We start from the raw sequence: 17,088 nt of genomic DNA on the forward strand, positions 1-17,088 counted from the left end.
AACATGGAATGTCAGTACTTCTCTCTGGAAGGTGCCGGTTTCCAACACACCACAGAAGTCATCAGCCTTGACCAAAGCTAACAAAGCACTGACTTCGCTAACGAGTTGCTATAGCGTGATTGCACATTGAAAAGTGCTACAGGAAGCGAGAGACTGATATTAATGCACTAGTGCTGCTGCTGCTGGCAAGGAGATCAAGAGGAGTAATATCGTCCATTCGGTCAGCTATTTTGCAACATTCTAGGAATTCTTTTATTCCTCTGACTCTGTTAGCTTTGCTGCAAGTTTTCACCGGAGCTTTCCAGAAAATCAAGTGATACGAAATTACTGTACGGTGAGAAGGACAGTTAAAATTTAGTGATACGTAACTGTAGCTTCTAGCAGTGTTGCAAGCCATTAAATGTGTTGTCTTACTATTAAAAAAAAGATATGCTCACAGAAAAAGAGGGCCCAATTCTGACTTCAGAGATTCTGACTTTGTAACGGTGTCATTCCTTTTTCATTAACCAAGTCAGTCTCGATCTACACTATCACCAGTGAGACAAAATTCTGCTCTTTTAAAGGTCAGTGACAGATTTTTTTAAAAAATCACGTTTGACAGCAGTCTCCAAATATATTCCACTATCTTCCCATAATAATGAAAAAGACACTATTCAACACATGGAAAACTAAAGCATCTGTGTATCTTCAATAAAATACCTCCAGAAAGACCCAGATATTAGTATGCCAAGACTTGTATTCTTCAAAGCAAGTGATCTAAATTAAATTTTCCCAAAGGAAAGGAGCATTTCTAATGAAGACATTTACAACTGATGAACGTAGCAAATGTTCTTATATAATGCTATAAAAGAACAGAAGAAAGTGCCCCCTGAATAGTTTTATCTACCCATTTCTAGGTCAATAATTCAGAATCCTGGATTTCCTCAACTACTACTTATCTACTTCAGATAATGTATGTGGACACAAATGAAAATCATGTTAATTTGGAAAATCTCCATGGAAGGAGGAGCATCTGTTCCCTGTGTTTGGGGCTTTTAAGTATATACTGACATGAATGGTCATGCAATACAATCATGAAACTTATGAGTGATTTTTTTGTTGCTGTTAAGAGTTCAGTGTTGGACTAAATGGACTCCAAATAATGGTAGAACTGTTAGCACCACTTGGAAAAGAATTAGGCCAGTAAGATGGTTTTGACAGTTCTATTCCCATTATGCAAGTCTAAGTCTTATTTCCTTTAATTCACAATAAATGATACACTGATCACTCCTTTCTTCAGGTTTCAGATATGAAAAATACACACCAAAAAATAAAATCCTTTGGTATTTTACCACACACCTTTGAAGATCAGCATCCTGTTCTCTGATAGCGCACAGATATACAGACAGAACAGTCATTCCCTGAGGAGACTTAAAATCAGGGTTCACACCAGAATGCAGTCCATTAGCACATGGCTGGGTGGGACACACAGAGTGAATATCATAGGCAAAATTTTTACCTTCACTATTGATTTTGGACATACCTCTGTATACAACACCAGGACATGTTCTCTTTTCTGTACACTTACAACCCATTTCTACCCCCTGACAAGGTCTTTTTTTATGTATTGACCTATTATAAAACACACCTTGAAGGAAAACACGATCCCAGCAAAGTCAACAACAAAAGTCACTGGGCCATTGTTGAAACAACGTCATTCATTTCTCAGACCATGGCCTCTGCTTCGGTCTTTCTTACAGCTTTCTCCTCTCTATGCGGACATCTCCTTTGTTCATTCTTACAGCACAGCACATGTCCTATCCTCGAACTGCTCACTATTGTCTCTCTACTGTTATTTATGCAAAATGCTGTAATACCTGCCTTCTGCTAAAAGAAAAACTCAAAAACCAAAAATCTCACAACACAGTTCTGGAATTGAGAAGTACTGTTCAGTATTTTTTCATTGCTAGCTGTTACACCTACTCATTTACTGGCACCACTGACATTTTGCCTCTGACTGAGTTTGATGCATTACAGCAACTTCTGCAACGCTCAGCGTCTTTGTCAGTGAAACCCATGAACTGACTTAGTTGTGGAGTCAACACCGTAGTACCAACTCAGAAGCAAAACAGAGCGAGTCTTGGAAATCACACACAAGATAAGTGTAAGACAGGCTGGATCTGAAGACGGTGGTACTTCTGTGTCATTAGTGTGGGACTGAGATACCTCATTTTCAGTGGCATCACGAGCCACCTATAACAAAACAGTTAAGTAGACAATCACACCAACATGATAAATAACTTAATTTGAACACTTCCTCCTGGTGAACTCTGTAACACTTCTGCTGTTTAACACAAATACTTAGCAACATTCCAGAAGCATGGAATGACATATTTCAGGAATAAAAATAGTTGTAAAAAAAGGAAGCAATTTATAAAACAGATTCATTCATAGCTCAACCCTTGTTGGAGCCCAAAGTTTCTATCAAAGAAAAAAGAATATCTGCGTGTTAAGCAGTACTGCTTTTTGCTTCCAGATCAGTCAGAAACTGATAGCTCTAACTGAATAATTGATGGAGCCAGTATACAACAATTAATCCCAGCAGACTGGATCAAATAAAATGAGCAAGTTTATAATTTAAAGTACTTATTCCACAAAGAAGAATTTTGTTCACAGAACACTAAAGAAATGGCTAAGGAAGCTACAGTGGATGATTTTCCAAACATTCTTTCCAAATGTTACTCACAGTAATACATAGATGTACTTCAACTAAAGTAAATATATTGCACCTAATTAAAATAGCATCTGAGATCAGAAATTAAAACCATGCTGTTGATGTGGGATTTCAATGCCTAAAATAAGCAACAAAGTGGTCATCTTGTAGTTTTTTAATGCATGCACTTGAAATAGAAACACATATTAACTATTAAAAAATACACTGAACTATATGGCATCCTATATGGTTTCTTTCAATCAGCATACAACTCACAAAATGAGGCTCTTTGATCATCCTTCTTCAGTTTATTACATATTCGCTCAGAAAGATTGAAATGTTTTAAGAATTCTGGAAAATTGGACTGAAAATTTATTTGAAGTATGGAAAGGATTAAATACATGAACAACAGACATAATATTCAATCAACTGGTCAAATCTCACTATGTTTAACATGATCTTGTTAAAACCCTGAAAAAACTGTGTAAATCATACAGGTTTTCTTCTAAAAAAAGACAGGCTCATTCTTCATTTGCAATTAAGCCACTGTGGTTTAATTTTCAAAAAGGGATAGCTTTTGTGACCAAACTTGGCAAAAAGCAATTGTTTTAACGGAGAGGAGACAAAAAAGGGGAGCTGTTTCCCATACCCACATACTTAAATTGGTCACAAAAGATTTCCAAAATCATGGTGACCGTTTGTGAAATACCACAAAATCACATTGATCATTTAACATACGCAGACAATACAGAAATCTGGAAACAGATTTAAGTCATCAAGATTTACTGTTGTGCTTAACATAGTGGAAAGATTAATTATGTTAATGGCGTGAACTCTGTACTTGCCATTTAGTAACCTGACAACATGTACACATGCACACACTTATTTTGTTTTTCATCAGGATGAAACAAGATCTCTCCACGTTGAACAGCTAAGCAATCATCAGGGTCTGCCAGCAGCAAGCAAGTAGTTGGTATCCAGCCAAGGATATTAGCATTATAATGTATCCAGTATCAACCCATCACAGGCACTGACAGTCCAATTGTACCAGCCATTCCCAAAATCCTTCTTGGGTTGGAATTTGGAATGTGGGACAGTGATTTCTGAACACACACATGATGCTAGAGGCATCCCTAATATTTAAAATAACTGAGCATAGAAGTATTAGAGCATAGAAAGTGGAACAGTGATGGGATAAGGGCAAATCTGCAGCATAAAGACAGGGCTCATATCACATGATGAGAAAAATCATAAATGAAGAGCACTAAAAAAAAATAAACAAAACAAAAAAGAAATGATTTCTCTAGATTAGCACAGCAAGATAGCTTTGTGATGACTGCTATTCTACAAGCAGAGATTTTTATTACCAAAATCTCTAATAAGAGACAGCTTAGACCTATGCCTTCTATGAAGGTAGAGAAAATTATTTTTCCTTATATTTAAAAGATTATCACCTCATATCTCATCTCTTCTTATTAAGTTTACAGCAATATTAAAACAAGATTTGGGTGAATAAAGAACATAATATACTCCAAAATAGAGAACATATTCTTTGGAGCATTATAAATGCTCCTGTCTGCTTGAATGGAATTTTAATGGAACAACCCACCCTCTTAGGAGAAAAATAAAAAAGGATGACAGAAAATATTATCCTTTTCCAAAACCTTCATTAAACAGTCTTGCTTTACAACCACCACAGATCACTCTATGGACTCTGTCACTCAGGGAGTGTATCAAAGAAAGTACCTATAAGAGATTAACAAATCACCTTTATTAATTCTTTCCACCACTCAGAACATTTTTACAAATGGAAACAAGTAATTTGGAAAAAAAAAATCCTAATACATACCAGTATTAAAATAATAGCTAATTTTAACATATCTCTGTACATTTTACTACTTTTGATCAGCAAGCCAAAGAAAAACAACCAAGTTCGTGATGTGAGAAAGGTAACAGTGCAAGGCTCCGTGGGTCATTAAGAGAGACATTGTATTGGGAGCTGGGACTTCTGAACAGAAGACAAAAATAGTTGCGTGACATAATGTCTAAATCTTGAGAAGCGCTAGGGAAAAACTCTATGTTTAAAAGACAGACATTATATTATGTGCTTACAGCCAAGTATCTGCTGGAATTTACTGTTTGCTCCCAAAACAAATCTTTACCTGCGTCACTGAAATGAAGCATGAAAGCAGGGTCAAATTTGAATCCTCTGTTATTAATGGGAAGCTATTTCTTTATTGTCACACTTTGCCAAAAGCTGAAGTGACAAAAAAATGCCATAAATATGAGATTTTGCTGCTGGAGACTTTGTTTACTTTGCCTTCAGCAGAGATTTATTTTTTTTTCCCCAGCACATAAAGGTAAGCTGGATCCCAAATTGGAAAAGACAAAAAAAAAAAAAAGACAAAACACTGCGTGGGTGTTGATATATGGTAACTAATGATCATTAGTAGATAGGGAAAAACTTCTTAAACAAGCTGACTTGAAAGGGCAACTGCAAACTTTCTTACATGTTATCTCTTAGGTGCTATACTAAGATCCTGGATGAGACAAAGTATTATCACGATAAAATGAAAGGCATCACAATTACAGCTGCCCACATGACAAGATCAAGGACTTCAAATAAAAAAGCAGAGCAAATGTCAGCAAATAACAATCACAAAATGGCTGATGAGGAATTCGAAGGAAAGCTCAGCATTTTTCAAGAAGCACTATGGAATGAAGATGCTTGTCCTTCTACCAAATGGTAAAACAGAAATGGCTTTGTAAGTCTCAGACCAGTGCTATGCACCTGATGAGCGCTAGTGAACTTTAGCGGAGAGACAGAGAGCAGAGGGCAGACGTGCCCATGATTTCTTAAGCTCACATTTTAAACCTGGTGCTGAACCGCAGATTAACAACAATGAATGACCTTTGATAGTCTACAACATATAAATATCTACACACCTAACCTTAAGTACACTAAAACAACTTAATACTTGCTTTATCTCCAAAGCAGCAATTCCTTTCTTCCACTCCTGATAAACTTCGTTAAGCCCGTTCCTTTCTTCCTTGTTTCCTTCCTTTCCCACGTGTAAAATTTATTTGGATACATTTATCTGAAAAGCACCATAAAATACTCTTTCCACCCTCCATTACATTTAGATGAAAACTTCACCACACAGCAGACCAGTTCTTTTGTGCATTAAGGGAACAAAAATATAATAGTTACTGCTTGTGCCATCCCACACTTACACAAAGATGTTGCCTTCTGTTTCATCACCATATAAAGGCTGCTTTAAAGTCGAGAGAAGAAAATGCAAAAATATTTGCTAATTTTGCAAAGAGTCTTTTAATCAGTCCCTACTCAAGGTTGATTAAAAGAAACCAAGTTAACCTGGCATTCAGGATCAGCAACCAGCCCATGAAAGGTTCTTTTCAATAGCTAGAGATATCCTAAAGAAAGTAAATTCATCTAAGCTATTATTTTTTCTTAGCAGCATGGCATTTAGATAGCTAATTTTAGTTAAGTATTGAAAAGGCTGGGAAATGGTGCCACTACTACTTGATACAACCAAAAACCCCTAAAGAGCTGTACATTTTCTGCATACACCAGGGCAAGAACTCATTTTGTCTTGTCTGTTCTTCAACTGATGTCATGTAAACTTAAATAACATATGGAAAAGAGGCTCTAGAAGTGCCTGCTAAGCACTCTGAAAATGGGGAAATATTCATCCATCATGATGAATGAAATAAAGTCCAATTTCAAGAGCACTAAACTACTTCAAGAGAGCGCCAATGTATACCTGCTACATCTTGGAATAGAAAATACAGTCATAAACATGTCTTAGAGTGGAAAATGTTGAAGTACTGATGGCAGTCAGGTGTAACAATTACTCCATTTGAGAATGGGCCATGCTGCTGGAAGAAAGTTTTTCCTCTTGACCCAGTTCAGCATACTGTTCTTGGTGATATATCAGACATGGACATAGCTGGTTTTCTCCATAAAACAAAGCAGTATCTTCTGGCACAAAATAGTGCAGAAAGAAAACTAAATGCAGCCAGTTTGTAAATGAAACTTATGACCCCATAACGTCTGCAGGGATCTGATACCGCTGACTCTCTGGTACAAAAGATTTTTTTACTGCCTTCCCAGCAGCATGCACCATAAATGAGTAAAAAGATGGAGACAGCACAATGGAAAAAACCCAACTTAAATCTCAACAAGGTGAAGGAGAAGACTTGTATAAATAGCAGCAACTAGGTATCCTTTTTTGAACACTGCTCAAAATTTGCCAGGGTCGCCCTTCCCACCCCTTTTTAAACAAATTTTAGTTTAAGAAAAGAGTTACAATACATCTTTAAGCAATAAAAAAAAACCTGACAAAAATTACTGGAAGTGGTCAGGTTAATGCAGCAAAACTCTCACCAAAATAAATAAAAAAAATTAAAAGACTCAGGACTTTTTTCTTCACCTTAAATATAAAAACAATTAAAAAAAACCCAAACTATTAATCACTTGTTAAGTAACAGAAGATTTTAAAATGTGCTAGCAAAATATTCAGGTTTTCCAGTCTTTAAAGAAACCAAAGAAAACATTTTACACATTTTGAAATTTAAAACCATAAGGATAGAAATTGAAGCTACTCTCCAGTCATGGTGACTTTTCAATATCTGCTACAGCTTTCTGTACTGATTAGTGAACTTCGTCATCCAAAAACTCATCTCTGAAATTTTACATTATTGACAGGGACAGAAGTAAAATTAGACACAAAGAACCAGTACATATTCTCATTGTTTTAAAAAAGTGCATTCACTTTCAGGCTCTCCAAGACAGCAGAAAGGCAGAAGGATCTCACAACTCAGCGGCACAGACATGGAAAGAAATGGCCCCGTCACCATAACTACATTAGTATTTAAGTCTTAACAAAACAATACAGAATCCCTGAATTTGCAACATAGGTGTTTTTCAAAAATGTTAACTCATTTATAGAGCAAGGCCTGCTGACTTTCAATGAGCTTCCAAATCACTCATCATTCTCCCCAAAAGTGGATAAATTATGTTACGTAGTAAAAAAAATATGGCATTTGCAGTTAAATATCAGAATTAGTTTTGCGTTCTGTAAATACAGAGAATGCATTTTCCCATCAATACCTCTTAAGTAGCAGTTCCCCTTCTGTGGGGTTTTTTTCCTATTTTGTTATGTTTTGTTGACTGCCATTGAAGGACTGTATTTTCCCCGAGTACTGTCTCCCCATATTGGGGTAGAAGAATTCTGTTGTTCTATCATCAAATATAATAACCTGGAGTAAACAATTTGCACAGATTTGTTTCAGGAATGTCATACAGAACGATGACAACAAGGACCACTGGAGATCAGTTGCTATCTTACTGGACAGCGTCTTACCCTGTTTACAGTTACAGAGTAGGTGCAAACCTACAAAAGGATTTTAAATTCTGCAGTTAAACTACACCTAACACAGTTTATTACAGCTACTTTTTTAGTTACCCACACTTAACACAAATATGTTACTCTTTTTCTTATAGTATTCATTTTTCTAGAGATATTTTGTATGTTACTGATCACCTAAGTAGTAGGGTTTTTTCCCCAAGCTTTTTTTTTTAATCCATACACATTTTTAAGTTTTAATACACTTAACTGCTTTAAAATTAAATTTCTCAATTTTAATTTGTTAAAATACTACTTCCTCTAGCAAACTAAGTTTTCAAAACTAAAAAGCATGGTGAGTGTTTTTGATGATGTACTTTGAGGAGCAGTCAAAGCAGAGAACACCTCTTCTATGGAATGCCACATTAAAGAGTGTTTGTGCACAAAAGACTACCTTCAACCAAAAAAAAAAAAATCTTGTAATTAAAATGCTCACACTTAAGTATTTTAAGCAATCTTACTTTATCCATAAATACATTGTGCTTCTACATTGTGCTTCTATGTGAAATCTGCATAAAGCACATTTTGTTTCAAAACTATTCTCTTCATTTTTGCTCCTAAAAATAGAGCAGACCTGCAAGACTTTAGTACAATCTATTATTGAGGAAGTATCAGTTTGAAATAATCTTTTTTTTTTTTAAATGATATGAGCAGTTTTTAAGTTCCAGCTGAACTATATTGGGGTTTTAATTTTGTTGTTTTTCTTCTAACAATCCTGTTTGTTTCTCCGTGCATATTATTCAAAGCAGATATGCTGAAACAAGAGAAAGCCTTTTCAATCTACTACAGCAGCTGGGGCAGAAGTTAAGGTCGTCTTCCTTTCTCTCATTTGCACACAAGCACACACGCGTGCACACACAGACCCTATGTCAGCAATGCATGCAGAAAGACTCACGCTGTGAATGTGTCTCTGTCCCCACGGTACGACAGTTTACAAGGTTGATGTCGGAGCAGCACATTTCTTGCACTTCAAATTTCCTCCTCATTTCTTCAAGCTTTCGCTGAGAAAGTAACTGACAATCATCTTAATACTACTGCCCTCTACTGCTTAAAAATTAGGGACAGGAAAAAAACTCCTTGTATTAATTCTTGATTGAGGAACTTGAATAAAGAATTTTAGTATTTTTAAATCTAGAACTTTTCAATTAGATGCACTATATGAAAATTAAGAACGGTGGAAGATGGTACTTTCCTCTGTTTTGGATAATATGTTATTATTGAAGTTGTTAATATTGATAGAAACTGAAGTATCTATTCCAAAGGCTTAGAGTAAAGGCAATTAAAATGCATATTCAGAAAATATATTAAACAGTTTTCCAATAAAACAACATCTGCAAAATGGATAAAAGCGAGCAGAAGCCCAAGTTAATATGTCAACACATTTTTTGTTTGTATAACTGAAAAATCAGGCTCGAGTTGTGGATTAAATCTGACCTTAAAAAAGCGTGGTGCCCTCACTGAAAAGCAAGGTGTGAATATCTCAATAACGATCAGGGAGGTAAACAGAGATACAAAAACCAGATGTTAGAAGAGTTGGTTTAAGACTGTCCCATAGGTTTGTAAATAGTTTCCTCTAAAACCAACCTATTTCCATTTTAGTTTGATCCAGTCACAGAAAAGATTCACTGGATATTATGTGGGATTAACAGAATAGGGGTTTTTTCCCCTTGAACATTTGGAAGCATTTCTCCCCCTTTTCCATTCCTCTAAGATTTAACAGCTTGCCCTTTACTTCAGACTACAGCAGAGTACAGAAATCGGACAGATGTTTCAAACATAGGTGATGAGGTCATATCTCCTTCTGAGCTGTATTACAGGGTGTACTATGTGTATTGAAAACAGATCTGAACGAGACATCAGATTCATACTCCTCCTGAGGACATTAAAGACAAACTCTCACTGATCTATTTCTCATACACGTCTATATTCTAACCTTTCAGACCCAACAGCAGCTAGCTGCTACTTCGCAGCACTGAAGTCTGCTGTATTTTCTCCATCACTACAGCAATTTTCCAAGCGTATCTTTTCTGATCACGGATTCGTGTACTCTCATACGAACATTACACATATGAGGATGTTTTTCTAAAGCTCACTGGGTGAGCTACCTCCACAGCCCGGTATCTGAACTCCCCTAGACCTCAGAGCTGCCATAGAGCTCATAGCAGCAAGGTCAGAGTAAAAGTTCAGAAAAAGATAATGCAATCACTGCTCCACACAAATACCTCATTAAGCAGCAGAAAAATGTGTTATTAATGTGATCCCCTCTCTCTCTACGTATATGTAACTCAACAGTTATGGATGGGTCCCAGCACACCACTTTGATTACAAATTTATCTGGAAGAGACTGTGTCTACAACTATGTAAGATGCCAAGTTTGTGGGTTTTTTGAAAAATGTAATGTAGCAGAAGCAGTTCTGCATGTTTATTTCATATGCACACAGTAATACGACTGATACTACAGAAGCAATTTACACTGACTAGCTTTTTTTCTGCTAAAACTATCATACATGCTGTTTGTTCTGGATCCTCCAGCTGCTTCTAACTTACCTACAGATACTGATACTAAGTGAATTAAATGCTGCTACTCTTATTAATTTTTCATTCATTGAGCAGAACAAATTGTCAGCTCTCCAGGAATACATATGATCATACTTTAGATTTTAAAGTGCATTAACTTTTTAATTTAAGAACTAAGGCTATTAGTTGAAGACCATTTGCCTGGTGTCATTTTAATTAATTTCTAAATTGGAGAAACTGGCTGTGAGGGTGTACAAAATGGAGTGTCTAAAATGCAGAATCAAGGAATGGCAAACTACTGAAATTCTCTTGTTCTGCCTCTTTACACCGCATGTATATTTCTGAACACTGGCACTACGTCAGCTTGTGCAGGACACACACTGAACACCTCCTGGGATGCAGAACACTGAAGCTCAAAGGAAGAAAAGGATGGAGTTAGGGAGAAAGGAGAGCAGGTAATCAGAGGAAAAAGAGAAACAAGTTAGAAAACTTCTGGTAATTCAAAAGTATAAAATGCAAAGTCCAAAAAGATTCCCACTGGTCCAAGGCTTCAAGTGTTAGTTAATATGAAGTCTAATTATTTTTGCAGTTTGGTATTTTTATTAAACGTGCACTGAAATATGAAACTTTCAGCTAATAGAACACATGTGTAGGTAGACAGCATTCTTTTTGGCATGATTTCATTAGTTCCACGAACAATGGTGCCAGAAAAACAAGATCTAAATTCAGTGCAACTACCAGGACAGACAATTCAAGAGGGGGGCGGGAAAGTTAAAATAAACAACTGGCAGCATTCTGCAGAGAAGCTAGTATTTATTACTGGTATTACAAAGCTTAAAACATACGTAACACCTTGGAAATTTTACTGATAAAATATTGATAAGTAGTAGACTTATGCCATTTTATGCTTTAGTTCATATGAAGCTAACAACTTTATGCATTGCAGTCCCAGCTTCTTGTAAACCTTTTACTTGTGATTCAGAGCAAAAGCCTGCATCAGGTGGCAGTACTAAACCTCACCTGAATAGAGAGAATACCTGACATCTGTGAAGTGTACAATAAGATGTGGAAAACAGCAGCATGAGATGAATTTTCAAAGGGAATATTTAGTAGGCAAGCTAAGATCTAGTATCTAGTACCATTAGTAAGTATATATTAGCCAGCTAAAAATATTCGGTAACAGAAATGCCACATCATTCACTTTCCTTATCAATATTCTTCAGTGTCCCTTGGCAGCGGGCATTAGAGTTCAAAACATGGAAGAAAAAGCCACTCTCCTGAAAAGTAATGGACAGGTGGGAAAACTACAGAAGTCTCTTTGATCACAGGTCATGTACAGATGATTGCAAGCTACTGGATTGTTATGACTTATATTACCACTGAACCATATCATATGACAGGTTTTTGTGCTCTTATCCCACTACAAGTGCCAAGGAAAATGTATTAGTTTCAACTTCCATTCTTAAACCACAAACGCAGTTTAGTTTAACTCATTTTCCTTTGCAATTTTTATGAGCTAATAGTTCAAAAAATGGTCACTTAACACAGATCAGCTGATGAGCAGAAGCCAGTGGAGCCACAGACCTCCCCTCTACCCCCTCGCATAACACACACGGAGCTGTTGCAAGAAATCATGTGAGTGCTACTCATCCACTTGAGTGCAAAACAGGCCCACATGGCTTAAACTGCTGATGAAGGTTTCAATATCTAACACAGAATGGAGATAAAAATCCCCTAAATATTTGCTTGCTCCTATTTTTTGGTCCACTGGAAAAAAGTTAAGCAGCAAATACTTTCAGAGGAGCTTCAGGGTTCCTGTGAATTTGCACAGATAGCTGCTGAAGTGTGACAACGCCTGACTGTTGATGCTCAAGAGACAGCAGTTACTCTTTTGTACCAAAATGCAGCTGAATGCATGAAGAAAAAAAAAACCCAGCACTTCACCATTTGTGTTCAAGGAAGTTTAAAAGCAGGGCCCAGAGTACAGTTAGTTAAAAACCCCAAAATTGGATGCTAAACTGATTTCCTACATAGACATGTACAGACACAACCACTTAGGCGGAAACAAGATTATCACAAACGTGATATACGATGTAATAGTACAGATGCATTTATATGGATAAGCTGATGTTAATTTCAACAACAACAAAGATTAAATCATGCTTTTCTTCCCTATCTTGTGTGTGCTCTCACCCAATTCAACAAACATATATCACATATCCACATATATGCACAGACACATGTATGCACACATTTACAAACACATACTTTTAGAATACCTTTCTTCCAGTGTTGCCTTATTCTGCATGTACTAATGCAACTGCTCAGAAGATCAGCAAGACTCCACTTATGGGCACTTAGAGTTTCAAAGCATTTTACTACTCTACAGAGTTTACGGTTTTTTACTCTGTGACTGTTTTAGCATGAGACACGGCTGAATGTTACTGTTGTATGAAAGGACTCACCTCTCCCTGCCTAACATGGAGGGTCAGGAAAATACAGTCATACAAGCATTTCCCTTAAAAACAGCATGAACTCACAACAACGTTTTAAACTACATTCTTTGGTTCTATTTAAGAAAGAGATGCAATTTGTGGAATACTTGTTATGAGTACATATTTAAAGGGGAAAAATAATGGGACTGGGCTATAATTAAAAAAAAAACCCACCAAACTAACTTAGTCTACATGCCACTCTCAGAAAGACATAACACAACCCAACATCAGTCTTTTAAGAAGATGCAATTTGGACAGCAGCATTTCACAAAGAAGGAAAAAAAGAGCAGTAAGTATTACAACAAAGGTTTAGACACGTCTCCAAAAAATCACCTTTCCTAATCTCACTTCTGCAGAAGTATTTCTGATTAAAATCTCAGTAAAGAACACTTAAAGTTTGTGGGGGGTTTATTTTTGTTATTTAAATACAAGTTAGATTGCTTCCCCACACAAATACTGTATGTGGTCAAAAGTTCAGAGTACTGGTAGTTTCTCAAGGCCTTTGTGTTCAAGCACCTTCAGGATGTGAGCCTTTTCAGTTCAGGGCAGCATTCAAGTTCTAGCCATATGTCTTAACTTATTAATATTCAACAGGAACAAAAAAATTCATAACACATTTATTCAAGTGGCCTGGCTAGAAAGCTTCTTACAGGAATACTTTTGTGCTGTGGATATTTCTATATAGCTCAACATTTAGTAAAGTGTGTCTGAGATCAAATGTTAGCAATTTTGCTGACACCTGACATGGAAATTCTGCTAATTTAATCACTTATTGACTCATCACTCAAAGTAAAAGCTTCTTTTTCTTACCTCATGTATGCATAAGCACCTAATAAAGCCATCTTATCAAAAAGAACAAAAGCAGATGTGAAAGATCTGTTTCTCCCAAGACAGCCATATAATGAAAAAATAGCTGCTTAAACCTCAGCAATAAATGTTCTTCGGTTTGCACGGACTGCAGTCCACATCTGGCCATAGTGACAGTTGATAACAGAAACAAACATATTGCACACAATGTAATCAATCCAGTTAGTAAATGTAAAAGTGAAGAGGCCAAAGACAAGAAAGTATAAAACACAAGGATAAAGTATGTTGCACAAGTAATGAAATAAGCTTAGTCAAATTCTTTCAGTCCACAGACAAAATACTTAGCTTATGTTTTATCATTCTGCAAGTTGTTTATTTAAACAGAAAAACCAGAACAGATTTTCCTCTTTAAAACAGCCACTAATAATGTGAGATCATTCCAATCGCAACATTAATTTTAAAGACCAAAGTAAAATACTGCTTAAAACTCAGTTCTGTTCCTACCTGCCCATCTTGACCCACGTGAACTTGATGTATCTGCAGGTTTCCCTGTAAAATAAGAGCATTGACAATAAACACAACTTTGGAATTTAAAAAGTTGCTCTGTCCTGAAAAAGGCCTCTTTCTCATCTCATTATTAAACAACTTCAATATTAAGGAAATGTATTAATTTAGGAAATTCTGCTGAGGGTTATTTTGGCAATCCAGCTACAATTCAATGGTCAGCACTTTAACCACAGAGGATAAAAAGACTAAAAAGCAAGAAGGTTTTCCAGCACCAGCATGTTTTGCTTTTTGAAAGTTACTCTAGAATGTACAGTATTTTGTGCAAAGTTTGTTTGTATTGCTTTTGAGGTAAGATTTTTGTTTTTCCTTATTCATATAAAACCGCAATTTTAAGTCAAACCCTTACTAAACTAGAATTAGCAGTGTAACACTTTTACATGTATGAGTGCTATTTACTACTTGTTGTTATAATGTTACTGCCTGTGCTAACACATTTTTTTATTTTATCAAAATTCAATTCCAAAGACAAACATAGTTCTATTACAGGAATTACATCTATTACAAAAAAATCTCAATAATGTAAACTATTTTAAAGAAAAGTGTACCTACAAAGTCTAAAAAGGAAAGCAGTATCTTTACAAAATGAAACTTTTATTCATATGCTCAAAGGCGTCTTTTCAAAAGTACACTTAGATTAAGAAAAACAGCTTCCCAAACACAGAGACTTGCAGTGAAATAGCACATTTCTTTGAGGAAAAAATATCAATTCTTTGATTTGCGTGTTTTCTGCATTTTCTTTTACTGGCAGCACTTCCCTTTATTTGAAGCTGTGTACATTGTAATAAATTTAAAACCAGATGTTTTCATCTGTCACGGACAAATGCAGTCCTTAAAAGTCTTACATACGGGAACTTCAGATGAAGCCAATGGACACCGGGGTGTGCTTGAACCTCAGGGTCAATTACAACTAGCATGTGCTGAATCATAATTTTTCCAGTGGCTCTTTACCCAAGAACCACTTCAGTGTTATTGTAGCACACTATGCATTCCTTTAGACCCAGACCATTTTGATCCTTTCTTATTTCTCTTTAGGTCTGACAAGCTCTTCAAAGGAGACTGCCTTTAATGATAATATTTATATAATATTTATGATAATATTTATTCTACAATAGCTCCCTGAGTTAACAGTAGTCCTCCACACCAAAAGTGGTTTTATGAGATGTGATTTAGGGTACTTTGGAAACGGATTAAACTAACTCACAGGCAGATATGCTTAATGTTGAGTAAAAAAACCTCTACAGGGAAATCATACAGATTAAAATTGTAGTCTGCATTTATGTTTAACCTCTATTTTGCTGTTGCTTCTTCATGTAAATAAACTAAGTGCACAGGAAATCTAACAGCAGTCTTAGCAGTCAGAAGCCTCTATACATTCTTAAATAACAATAGCATTCTCTCCCAGGTAAATTCAGCTGGCTTTAACAGCTGTTTTGCCTGAGTGGGGGTAAAAAAAAAAGTAAAAAATGAAGGGTTCAGTACCGGATTTATCCATATCCGTTTCCATTCTAATGTACTATTTTTATGGAAAAAATTACAAAGTGTAAATACTGCAGTGCCAGATTACTTGATCAGTAACGCAGGTAAATTCACTTCATTCTGCAATATATCATAGAATGGATTGGGCTGGAAGGGAGCTTAAAGTTCACCTAGTTCCAACCCCCCTGCCATGGGCAGGGACACCTTCCACTAGACCAGGTTGCTCAAAGCCCCGTCCAACCTGACCTTGAACACTTCCAGGGATGGAGCATCCACACTTCTCTGGGCAACCTGTTCCAGTGCCTCACCACCCTCACAGTAAAGAATTTTTTCCTAGTATCTAATCTAAACCTACCCTCTTTCAGTTTAAATCCATTACCGCTCATCCTCATATCTTTACTAGATGGCATCTGGAGGTTTCTCCAACTCCTGTTCAACAGTTCCCACAATTAAAGACACTGAGTATTCTGAACACGTTTAGTTCATAAACCTAACTAAAATAATTTCCTTTCTCAATGGCAGTGCAAACACCTAAGCTGGTTTCCTATAATACTCTGTAAGTACTAAATTTCCAGCAAAGACCATCAGCCGTATACAACAATCATTAGTGTAACACACACAGGGAGCTGTCTTGGCTGGTCGAGGGGAAAAAAAACCACAAACAAAAAAAAACCCCAAAAAACCAAAACAAGCAAAAAAAACCAAAAAAAAAAAACAAAACCAACCAAAAAGAAATGGCCATAAAGCACATTTCGTCCCAGCTCCACAACATGCTCTCACTTCTACCCCCGCTGGTCTCCATAGTGTATTGTAACAGATCTCAGAGGTATGGTTTTAGAATCAGGGCCCTAAGTTCTGACCAATGCCTGCTCCACGGGCACCCAAACTTTTGACTTACCTCACTGTCCTGCGTGATTTGGACTTGCTCGCCTTGAGGAACCTGGGCTATGTGGAGATGGCCCTGTGGGATCCACAACAAAAGAAAACACCAAGGAGCATCAGAAGAAAATCATAACTAGAGGAAGAAGCTATTACCTTGGATTCAATGCAGCTTAACATATGGAAGCAAAATGCTTATTCAATGAAAACCATCAAAGATAACTTA

At 36.4% G+C, this 17,088-nt stretch overlaps 1 protein-coding gene across 4 annotated transcripts in view; it reads right to left on the bottom strand.

Moving 5' to 3' along the window:
- BANP (BTG3 associated nuclear protein) overlaps nt 1-17,088 on the bottom strand; it is a 156,771-nt gene that overhangs the window by 55,976 nt on the left and 83,707 nt on the right. For 2 of the 4 annotated variants that reach the window (XM_010579600.1, XM_010579597.1), the window contains 2 exons: nt 16,882-16,944; nt 14,445-14,489 (listed from right to left, as the gene is read on the bottom strand). In XM_010579600.1, coding sequence (XP_010577902.1) covers nt 14,445-14,489; nt 16,882-16,944 — 108 coding nt within the window. Of the gene's footprint in view, nt 1-14,444; nt 14,490-16,881; nt 16,954-17,088 lie in introns of all 4 variants that reach the window. The other 2 variants (XM_010579598.1, XM_010579596.1) reach the window with 1 other exon arrangement.

Source organism: Haliaeetus leucocephalus, unplaced genomic scaffold (assembly GCF_000737465.1).
Source record: "Haliaeetus leucocephalus isolate CR32 unplaced genomic scaffold, Haliaeetus_leucocephalus-4.0 Scaffold668, whole genome shotgun sequence".
In the NCBI taxonomy this organism is placed as follows: Eukaryota; Metazoa; Chordata; class Aves; order Accipitriformes; family Accipitridae; genus Haliaeetus; species Haliaeetus leucocephalus.